This window comes from Vigna radiata, unplaced genomic scaffold (assembly GCF_000741045.1).
Source record: "Vigna radiata var. radiata cultivar VC1973A unplaced genomic scaffold, Vradiata_ver6 scaffold_353, whole genome shotgun sequence".
NCBI lineage: Eukaryota > Viridiplantae > Streptophyta > Magnoliopsida > Fabales > Fabaceae > Vigna > Vigna radiata.
In genome coordinates, this window is record NW_014542184.1 from 139,335 (window position 1) to 151,208 (window position 11,874).

General features: G+C 35.0%; 1 protein-coding gene and 1 pseudogene across 4 annotated transcripts; one reads left to right on the forward strand and one right to left on the reverse strand.

Moving 5' to 3' along the window:
• Positions 1-254: 254 nt before the first annotated feature.
• Positions 255-4,580, forward strand: LOC106779164 (annotated as a pseudogene).
• A 1,603-nt stretch (positions 4,581-6,183) lies between these two features.
• On the reverse strand, positions 6,184-9,190 carry LOC106779167 (cysteine-rich receptor-like protein kinase 10). Of its 4 annotated transcripts, none has more exons than XM_014667223.2 (7): positions 8,361-9,190; positions 8,093-8,206; positions 7,814-7,983; positions 7,516-7,726; positions 6,899-7,136; positions 6,608-6,758; positions 6,184-6,516 (listed from the first exon to the last, which is right to left on the reverse strand). In XM_014667223.2, exons 1-7 carry the CDS (start codon positions 9,133-9,135, stop codon positions 6,208-6,210), a joined length of 1,968 nt encoding a protein of 655 aa, XP_014522709.1. In that variant the 5' UTR covers positions 9,136-9,190; the 3' UTR covers positions 6,184-6,207. The 4 variants fall into 4 exon arrangements, with proteins under 4 accessions (XP_014522709.1, XP_022632185.1, XP_022632187.1 ...); XM_022776464.1 differs by having other exon boundaries at positions 6,348-6,516; positions 6,612-6,758; XM_022776466.1 differs by having other exon boundaries at positions 6,388-6,526; positions 6,612-6,758.
• Between the last annotated feature and the right edge of the window lie 2,684 nt (positions 9,191-11,874).

An 11,874-nucleotide genomic window follows, 5' to 3' on the forward strand; every position in this document is an offset into this window, starting at 1 on the left:
TAAGCCATCACACCGCTTGGTATTAACATCACCATCACTATGAGGCATACACCAAAGTCTTTGAAGGTACAAAATGCATAGGAAACCAAGCTACACATCATTGGAGAAAACGTGTGGTCCGAATGACTTTCGCGATCAACGTGGCAATATAAACAATTTAATAGTAATTTAGGTTGTATGGACATAATTGCTATTCAATTGAGATAGTTCTGTACCTTAAGAATTTGAGTAGAATAACATATGAGAGTGGTCTTGTAAAGATAATCATGTTGACAGAAGACTAACATTTTGGGTAGACTATAAAACATGTAATATCAAAATGAAAGTTTTTATTTCATCTTCTGAGAGAATAACCGTAGAAAGTCTATATATGGATGCACCATGATGGGAATACAACTAAGCGTGAGATCAATATGCTTTAGTTTCTTGTTATCTTTGAGTTTCAGTTCGTTCAGTTTTACAAAGGCACAAACTCTGATTTACCAGGGAAGTTACTGCCAAAACACCACCCAAGAACATCTCACCACTGCATACAAAAGGATGTCTTCAGATGCAGCCACAAGCAAAGTTTATAACTACACCAGCATAGGAAACAAAAACACTGTGTATGGCCTCTACAATTGTCGTGGTGACGTGGTTGGATACTTTTGTCAATTCTGTGCCTCTAATGCTGTCAGAGAAATTCCTCAGCACTGCCCCCAATAGGGTGTCTGCTATGGTGTGGTATGATTTCTGCATTCTGAAGTACTCAAATGAAAACTTCTTTGGGAAAATTCATACACACCCGACATGGCATGCCGCTGGAACAAAAACCATTTCAAAGGAAGAGACTAAGAAAGGTGATGATTTTATGAGAAGCCTAATCAGAAAAGCAACTGTGGAAACCAGCATGTTATACTACATGGATGCCTTCAATTTGAGTTTCACTCAATCAAGGTATGGCTTGGTGGAATGCACTAAAGATCTCACAAATGATGGATGCAGAGAGTGTTTGGAGGCCATGTTAGCAGAAGTTCCCAAATTCTGCCAACAAAAATTAGGATGGTTCATTTGGTCTGGAACTTGTATGATAAAGTATGATGACTATATGTTCTACCTTCTTAACAACCAAACATCTTCAATTCCTGTGTCGAATCTAGAAACAGGTGAATCTGAATATGATAACAGTACATTTGGATTATTTTTTATTTTTAGTTTTAAAAATTTACTTTTTATGTTGTTGCAGATAAACATGGAGGTAAAAAGAGGTCAAAAATCTTAATCATCAGCTTCTCAGTGATGGGATCAACAATCCTTCTTTGTTTGGGTGCATATGTACAGAAGAAGAGGTAGAAAAGATAATTTTCTGCAGTTTCTCCTACTTTAATATGGCTATTTTGTTCAAATAAGACTCAGACTTTTGTCTTTGTAGATGGGATTCGGCTGACATCATTTCATAAAATTCAAACCGAGGAAACGTTGAACACTGACCTGCCTATAGTCCCATTAATCACAATTCTGCAGAGTACTGATAACTTTTCAGAAGCATCTAAATTGGGGGAAGGTGGATTTGGCTCCGTTTACAAGGTTTTCATCATTTGAAATTATGAAATATATTCTTTATTGCTTCCATCTATTTCTATGATACTTTTATCCCAAACTTTTATCAGGGGATTCTACCAGATGGAAGACAAATAGCTGTTAAAAGGCTGTCAGAATTTTCTGGTCAAGGATCAGAGGAGTTCAATAATGAAGTAATGTTTATAGCTAAATTGCAACATCGTAACCTTGTAAGACTCTATGCATGTTGCTTGGAGGAAAACGAAAAGATACTTGTATACGAGTATATGCCCAGCTCAAGTCTGTACTTTCACCTGTTTGGTATGTTTTCAGATTGCTTCAATGCTTCATTAGTAAAAGTGCAAAAGGTAGCTTGTATAGTTTTGGCAGCACTTTGCTCTTAAACATAGTCTGTGTTTAAAATTTGCTTCAGTTAATAAGTCAGCTAAAGGTTTTAAACTGTTGGATTCTTTCAAAGGGAACAGTGGGAAAGGCTATAATATCCTTTTGTATTTTTTTTTCATGCTAAGGAAAATACTTAGCATTTTTTTTTCTAAAAGATAGTGATATGTTAACAACTATTTTTTGATAACAGTTTTGACAAGTCGCATTGTCATTGGGTTAGGTTTGAATTTAATTTTTTTTAATAAGAAAATATGTCATGAATGAAATTCCCAAAATGCCGTGACTAATTTTTTGAGTGAATCCTCTTTCCAGAAGAGTTGGTTCTGAATGTAAGGTTTTCATTTTGGAATTTACATTCTCTCTCGTTCGCACTCATTCTTCTTCGTCCAAGCAGTCGTTCCACCATTCTCGCTCACTGTCGTTCTCTGTTCCACCACTCTCGTTCGCTCTCATTCTCCTTCGCACTTTTAGAGTTTAGGGTTTAGGGTTCCATTTTCAGGTTTATTGATTTTGATTTGATTTTGTGTGGTTGTTGTGTTGATGCCGTGACCATTTGATTGGTGTGCTGTTGGTTTGTCTGTGGAGTTTGTGGTGTACTTTAACCGGTGTCGGTGGTAAGGTTGGTTAAAGTTTGTGGTTCTTTCTTGGTTATTTTGTGCAATGGCTTTGACTCTTGAAGTTTCGTTTCTTCATGAATTTTCCATTTTAAATTTCACTAAAATGAGGTCCATGGGGAGCCATGAATCAAAAGTTGGGGAGCGGTGATAGACTTTTGGTACAAATTCCTTTTCAGCAGCTAAACTATATTAACCAGTTACACCAAACACTCATATCCTTCCAACCACTAACAAGTCTTCCCATAAGAATCAACCAACACTGGCAACATTCTCCCAAATATTTAACCAAAAACAGGTGCAACCCCTCCATGGGGAGCCATGAATCAAAAGCTGGGGAGCGGTGATGGACTTTTGGTACAAATTCCTTTTCAGCAGCATTGCACTTAACCAGTTACACCAAACACTCATATCCTTCCAATAAACCCAAAAAACAACGTGCTGCAGACGTGCGAATGAAAAAGGAAAATGTTTCTTCGATAAACAGAAAAACACCTTTCAAATGTGCGAATAAAAAACACATTCGAATGTGCGAATAAACAAACAAAAAAGCACCCAACCAACGAAGGAAAAAAGCCGACAAGGAAAAAACGAAACCTTTCGAGGGTCGACCTAACCGAGACTTCCTCCAAGCACTTCAATGGTACACCGACACACACCACTTTGTCCAGAGAGAACGGTGGACCCAAGAACGATTTTCACAACGGTGGACGGTAGCGACTTCGGTGGCGAAGCAAGAGTTTCAAATGGAGAATGGAAAAACTAGTGAGAGAGTTTCATAGTTTCCTAGGGATGAATTTCACAAAAGTGAAAATGGGAACATGTTTCAGCATTTTTTTTCCAAAACCCCCTTGAAAAAAAAATAAATTTATTCAAAAAACCATTTAAAACAATGAATGAGACAACGCCACGTGGCGTTGTAAAAAAGTTGTCAAATAACGTTGTCAAAAGTAACGTTTTCCTTTTCTAAATGGCTAGTGTTGTTTAAATCCCTTCTATCTTCTTGAGTTGACAAATGACGAGAAAAGAAAACAACTTGATTGGAAACTAAGATTAAGCATTATCAATGGAATAGCAAGAGGTCTTCTATACCTTCATGAGGACTCTCGACTCAGAGTAATTCATAGAGATCTCAAAGCTAGCAATTTTCTATTAGACCATGACATGAATCCCAAAATATCAGACTTTGGATTGGAAAAGGCATTTGAAATTGGACAGAACCAAGCAAATACAAAGCGAGTAATGGGCACTTGGTGAGTTTTACTTATACCAAACATAACCTAACAGTAGGACTTGTGAATGCTTATTTCAGTGTTTAATTATTGAAAAAAAGATTAAATTCCTTGTTATAAACTTGAAACAAGTGAAATTAACAAAGCTCTGTTGACTTGAATTAGTGGATACATGGCTCCTGAGTACGCTATGCAAGGATTGTTTTCAGTGAAATCTGATGTTTTCAGCTTTGGAGTTCTAGTTCTAGAAACCATTAGTGGAAGAAAAAACAATGGATTCTATCTGTCAGAACATGATGAAACTCTTCTTTTATACGTGAGTCATCCTTCTGGTCTGATTAACAAATTATCATCAATACTTGCTAACAGAAGTATAGCACTATCATTCACAAGTTAACTACAAATAATTGCAGGTTTGGAGAATATGGTGTGAAGGAAAACCTTTGGAACTGATGGACCCAATGCTGGAAAAATCCTTCAAAGCCAGTGAAGTTGAGAAGTGCATACACATTGCATTGTTGTGTGTTCAAGAAAATGCAACTTACAGACCAACCATGTCAGATGTTGTTGTAATGCTAGGGAGTGACAGATTGACGCTTCCAAAACCCAAGCACCCAGCATTTTCTGTTGGAAGAAAGTTCTCAGAAGAAGTACCAAAATCAAAAAGATCCAAGAATCTTCTTAGTACTGATGTAACAATCTCTATTACTTTACCTAGGTAATGTATAATTACAAAAATGATTTGTCTCCTCAAAAGTAACATTAGAGCTGTAGTTAACAGAAATATAAATGTAAGTATCACACGCATCATTGTTATCAATGATTGAGATTTACTCGTGTAGTTACTTATTTAGACATATAACACTTCGACAAATAAGAATATTCTATAGTCATTCACAATTTCTTATTATATAGTATATATATGAATACTATGGGATATTTTCATGGTAGGACTCTTTACTCTTCGAATATCATGAAGAACAGTCATATCAGCTAGTGTGACGTGCATCTCTTCTCAAAATTCTAATAATTTTTATGTGTTCAGTAGGTTCAATGTGTGTTCCAATAAATGCTCTCTCTCTATATATGCTTGGTGATTGTTTTTGCCCTGATATATGGTTCAGTAATGTTCTTCTAACTTTGTAACTATACCCTGTATTAGATCCTTTTAACTCTTTTGCTTACCGATTTCAGTTTATACAAATTTCACTGGCGAATTATTATTAGATTAAATAAGCTTTCAATGGTTTGTGGCACTTGTTGCGAACTAGTGATTACATAACTCCTCCTAACTGAACACTGATTTCATATTCTATCTGTCCCTTTGGAATTGCATCGCCGCCTTTCAAATGCCTTTGTTTTTCTACATATCTGTGTATTTTGTTTTTAGTTTTCATACTTAGTCCAAATTCTAGTTATCAAGATTCAATAAAAATTATTACAGTGAATTAAAGACTCTTCTTATTTTCTAGGTGATTGTGTCACGTTTATTTTCTACATACCAGTCACATCAACTCGAGTGATGTCTCTCTTTGCAATTGCATCACTGCCTTTCAAATTTCTTCGTTTTTCTAAAATCCGGTTCTCTCAATGGTAGTTGCTTTCATCATCTTCGTGGCTCACTTTTCAAATGATTTTGGTATCACTTTTCTTCAGAAACAGATCTAAAAGTTTGTGCATGCCCATAGGAAATAGGAGTCTCATATTTGAATAAAACAACTTCACACATTCATAGTCTCCTTTTTATTCTTATAACCCAAACAAGTATGAGTTGGTGTTGGCTGTCTCCTGTTTGTGAAAATGCTTAGAAGAGCCATTGCAGCACAATGGCATGGATTTGCAAAGAAAAACAGGATATGGTGATGCTTATTACAAAATATATGAAGTGAACTTTTCGTGCCTGAATATTGGGGGATATGCCACTCTTTATTAAGAGCTTTTTATTCGAGTTAACTTGCCCTGTTGGTATTGTAAATATTTTCTTCTTAATACGTTATCATGGCATAACCTGTGAGTTTGAGGCTATTTTGTTCTCATCACAAGTTTTTCCTTTACTCTTAATAGGAACAAATATTGAGCTAGGTTCATTACTGACAGATATTTTCGTTTCCACTTCCTACTTCAACATATATGGATATTTTTTTTTTAAGTTTACTCCAAGATTGGTATTATGAAGTGTACACCAGCTTGCACCTTAAAAGAGTACATTATTGATAATGGAACTGTGACTTAGGGAGTAGGTGTGCATGCTGGCCAGCAAAAGTGTGGCAGGTTATGACTGGTGTAGGTGCGGTGGTGGAAGATAGTTACAGACCTTTGACTGGGGTGTCATGGTAGCGTGTTGGAGCTGACGACTTGTGAGTTGACACACGATGTCCCATGAGGAGAATAAATGAAATCAAATACAAAAGTGTTCATTATCTCGGTATAGTAACAGAGGTTGTTACATCATTAATGGAAAGATTCTTGGAATTGTTTGATGTAGAGAATTCCACTAAGGTCATTCTTCCAATCGAAAAGGGTGGGTGCTTGGGTTTTGGAAGGACCATTCCCTCACTTGCCAACATCACAACAACATCAGACATGGTTGATCTATCTTTAGCATCTTCTTGAACACACAATAAACCAATTTGTATGCATCTCTCAACTTCACTTCCTACGAAGGATTTTTCCAGCGTAGGATCCATCATTTCCAAACATTTTCCTTCACACCATATTCTCCAAGCCTACAAGTATCTGAAGTTTGTTAATACTGTCAAAAGCATTAACTAGAATTGTTGAATAGTTTCTTGTCCATATATAACTGAGGAGACTTACATACAATAGAAGAGTCGGACCATGCTCTGAGAGATAGAATCCGCTATTCTTTCTCCCACAAATGATTTCTAGGACGATAACTCCGAAGCTGAAAACATCAGATTTCCCTGAAAACAAGCCTTCCATAGCATACTCGGGAGCCATGTATCCACTAATGCAAATCAATAGAGCTTTATTATTTGTCATGTTAAGGTGTATGAAAGCAAAGAATTTCTTTTTTCTAAATGATATGCTTAATAATTCCTCCGTAAACCTTATGGTTTAAGAAATGTTTAGTATGAGTAAACTCACTAAGTGCCGATTACTCGTTTCGTATTTGCCTGGTTCTGTCCTTTTTCAAATGCTCTTGCCAATCCAAAATCTGATATTTTGGGATTCATTTCAGGGTCTAATAGAACATTGCTAGCTTTGAGATCTCTGTGAATTACTTTCAGTCGAGAGTCCTCATGAAGGTATAAAACACCTCTTGCTATTCCATTGATAATACTTAATCTTAATTTCCAATCAAAATGCTTTCTTCTCTCATCATCTGACAACACAAGAACAGAGAAGAAATTGAGCAACAAGACAGTATTTGAAGCAAAATCTATCAAATACCAAATGAATTACTGAAAGAATTATGTAGTGTTTATCCTTAAAGATTATCTATAGCAGGATTATTCATTGCATGTTATAACTTGAATTTAGTTTCAGGCTATGAAAGGAGAACAGAACGCTTCTATAGGTATTATTATCCTGTCTTGCTGTTCTTATTCTTTAAATAAAGAGTACCCAGTTTACATCAAGTACTTTAAATCCCATAATTGAACAACTTCACTTGTTAATCCAGAGTAACTTTTGTAGACAAAATGTAAAGAAACAAGCAAACAACTGCAGAGAAAGCATTTTACTTCTGTGTAAGAACATACCAAACAGGTGAAAGTCGAGGCTTTTATTAGGCAAATATTCGTAAACTAGTATCTTTTCATTTTCCTCCAAGCAACATGCAAGAAGTCTCACAAGGTTGCGATGTTGCAGTTTAGCTATAAGCATTACTTCATTATCGAACTCCTCTGAGCCTTGAGCAGAAAATTGTGACAGCCTTTTAACTGCAATTTGTCTTCCATCAGGAAGAGTCCCCTGACAAACATAGCGATCAATCAATAAAACTATATTGAAAGATGATAAAAATAAACAATCTATATACAGAATCGAAATCATTAAAACCTTGTACACTGGGCCAAATCCACCTTCCCCCAGTTTTGATACTTCAGAGAAGTTACCAGTACTTTGTAGAATTGTGATTAATGGGATAGTAGGAAGGTCTGGATTCAGTGTGTCCTCAGTTTGAATATTGTGATATGATGATAGACGAATGGCACGAGATATCATACCATCTACATAGTCAAGTTTGTTAGTTATTGTGTGAAGTAAATAACCATATTTGAGTATGGGATGGCAAATAAGCCATAAAGAAAATAGTCATCTATTGTTGAGGGAAATTACCTTTTCTAGTTCTACACCACCACCCATATACACTCAGACACAGTAAAGTTATTGACCCTGTAACACTGAAGCTAATAATCAAAATTTTTGACCTGTTATTGCCCCCTTGCTTAGCTGTAACAGTATAAAAGAAGAATAATTAATTTTCCAGAGAAATCAACTTCAATAAATAAACAAACAAGTATTACCTGTGTCACAGAAAGTCACTACTATTCCAAATTACAATACAAAAAATTAAAAAGGTGTTACTGTAATATGAATGAATCACCTAATTTCGGATTAGGCTCAGTAACTGAAGATGTTTGGTAGAACATATGATCATCATACTTTATCGCACAACTTTCAGTCCAAATCGCCCATCCTAATTTCTGTTCACAACATTTGGCAACTTGGGCTAATATGGTCTCCAAACACTGTCTGCACCCTTCATTTGTGAGAACTCTGGTGCATTGCACCGAGCCATACCTTCTCTCCGTGGAACTCAAATTAAAGGCATCCATATAAAACAACTGGTTAGTCTCCTTAGTTGCTTTTCTGATTAAACTGCTAACAAAATCATAACCTTTCTGAATATGTTCCATTTTGGATACATTTTTCTCTCCAAGAGCATGCCATGAAGGGGTTGTTAAAACAGTCCCATAAAAGCTCTCGTTGGAGTAACTTAGAATGCAGAATTCATACCAAACCATAGCAGAGACCCTATTGGGGCAGCGCTGAGGGGCTTCTTTGGCAGCAGTAGAGACACAGAATTGACAAAAGTATCCAACCACATCACCACGGCAATCATAGAGGCCATACACAGGACTGTTGTTACCTATGCTTTTGTAGTTATAACCTTTGCTTGTGGCTGCGTCTGAAGATGCCCATCTGAGCATGCCGTCAAGATTTGTTTGGTATACACCGCTGAGGGGTTCTTGGGTTGTGTTTTGGCAGTTACTTCCCACAAAAATCGGTGTTTGTGCCTTCGTAGCATGTGGTCTGAAACTCAGCAGTAAGAAGAAACCATAGCATATTGATCTCAGTTGTAGATTTTTTCCCTCCATAATAACTCTGCAGTTGCCTTGATTATTTGCTCAGATAATGATTATACCAAAAATAAAAAACATTATACCAAGTAATGCATTTGATTATATTTGTATATTCTGATCGAATGGCATACTATTTCCATCTTATGTCAACATATATCTCTGTAAGTCCTATCTTCAATTATGTCGAAATTTTTTCTTAAAGAAGCACTTTTAAATTTTTTTTTTCAAACCGTTTACTATTTTTAATATGGTATATACTTTTCCAAGTCAAAAAATTTGAATTTTAAACCTCACGTGGTAAGAATATGTCAAAAAAAAAAATCAAAGTCAGAATTCGATTTACTTACCAAATTCTGAAAATTATGAAAAGATAAAAAAATTAAAATTATAATAACACAATAAATAATTTTTTACAGCATTCGTAATATTTGAAATTTAATTTTTAATAATTTAAATTAATTGCTAAATTTAGTATATAAATATATATATATATATATATATATATATATATATATTTATTTATTTATTTTTTTAACGTCTCAATTAGGTCTTTATTTTTATCAATTAAGTCCTTATTTTTATTAATTTGATACAAACAAATTCTTTCCGTCAATTTTATCAAATGGTGTTAATGAATGTGTGACGTGGCATGGTGACACTATAGTTTTAATACACGTGTCAAAAAAATATTTTTAAATTGGATTTTTGAATTTTAGAATTAAAGAATTAAATAAATATATATTGAACTATCCAGTTGAATCACTCGATTAGTAATTCAATTTTTTTGAGTTTCTATCCAAACCCAATTACCAACCATGCCACTTAACCCTACTACAAAGAATGAACATTGAACTTCAAGTGCAAGATTAAGTTAACACTCTCCTCCACTGTAGTTGTGCAAAAATTCCCTGGTCTAAAAATTACGTCAATGTTCCTTTGTTGCATAAAAATCCCAAACAGCAGATCATGAGGCCTCCTTCTCCTTCATCTTCCTTAACATAAAAATCCCAAATAACATAGAAATCCAGTTCGCGTTGCCCAGAACGCCAGTTCTTTATGCGGCCACTGTCAATGCCGCAAATCGTAACAAGTCGCGCCGCTGCTTCCCGCGCACCAGCCTAAATCGCCATCAAGCCGCAAGCAGCGTAGTTCAACCTCCTCTACGAGCAGCCTCTTTTTTCTCTCACGCAACCCAGTTCATCCCCATCAACACGCACCTACAGCAACCAAAACCCCATAATCGTGCATCTCCTTCTCGCGCAAGAGTTTGAAGCCAAGTTTGCTTGCCCTTCCGTCCTCGCAAACATTCAACAATCGAATCTCCACCTGAAAACCAAAGAAAAACCAAAACAACACCCAACAAACAGAGACCCCTAACCTGCAACCAATCAAAGCACCATGACCATCACCGAAACGACACAGGAGCAAAGGGGGAAGCCTTTTCCCAGTCTGAAAACCTAATTGGGAAAGAAAGGGCTGCCACTTTTCCCCTTTCTTTCAGCAAAAAATTATAATATATTTATTTAATTCTTTAATTCTAAAATTTAAATAATCCAATTCACACACACTTTTTTTTACATGTGTATTAAAACTACAGTGTCACCATGCCACATCACACACTCATTAACGCCGTTTGATAAAATTGACAGAAAGGATTTATTTGCATTAAATTAACAAAAATAAGGACCTAATTGAGACGTCAGAAAAATAAAGGACCTATTTGAAATTCTGACGAAAGGACCTATTGAGACATTAAACCTATAATATATCACAACAAAAATGATGTAGTAGAAAAACAAAATTTTACTGTCATGGATATGGTTAGGAGTATGTTGAATCATAACAATGTTTCTAAATCTTTGTCAATGTATTCATTAAAGACAGTTGTTTATCTTCTTAACATGATTTCTAGTAAAGCAGTTCCTAATCCTTTTGAACTTTGGACTAGAAAGAAACTAAGTTTAAGACATCTTCATGTTTAGAGATGTCAAGCAAAAGTAAGGATATATAATCCACGTAAAAAGAAACTTGGTGCAAGGACTATATATTACTAGTTATTTCATTGGCTATCTTGAAAAGTCAAAAGGATGTTAAGACAAGGTTACAAGTTATCATATTTGACATTTATTGTTGGAAAAATAATATTTGATATTAGAATAATTGTGTTTAAATCAAATGCTTATATAATTTATATGTCTTGATATATAATTGATTTATTTTGACATTTAAATGAGGGTAATCAATTTTATAGAGAATTTGAAAAGCTTTATCGCAAAATATGATTTTTCAGTAAGAAATTTTGAAAGAAATCGAAGTTCTAGAATTTTATTAAAGTAATTATATTACTTAAAATTAAAGAATTACAAATTCCATCTAAAAAGTAAGAATTTTAAATTCTTTATATTCTTAAATTCATATTCTAGTATTTGTACTTTGGATTAACCTAGGTCTAGGTCGCTGATGAGTGGTTATTTCTTGAACTATATTTAGTTTATTGCACTTAAATAAACCAGGGAATTGTGTTTAATTGTCTGTTATTTCCCCGTTTTCCAAATTCTGCTTAATTTGATCGGAAATTCGTAATTGTGCTAATTTGGGTTTTCTGAGCTGATTAAGTGCATTTTGGTTGCAGGGAAATTTTGGNAAACATCATTTGGAGCATTAGGGAAGGTGGCGTGATCATTCAAGACTCAACATTTAGTCATTTCCATTTTAATTAAGTTGTAATTTCGTTTTCTAGAAGCCCTTAATTAG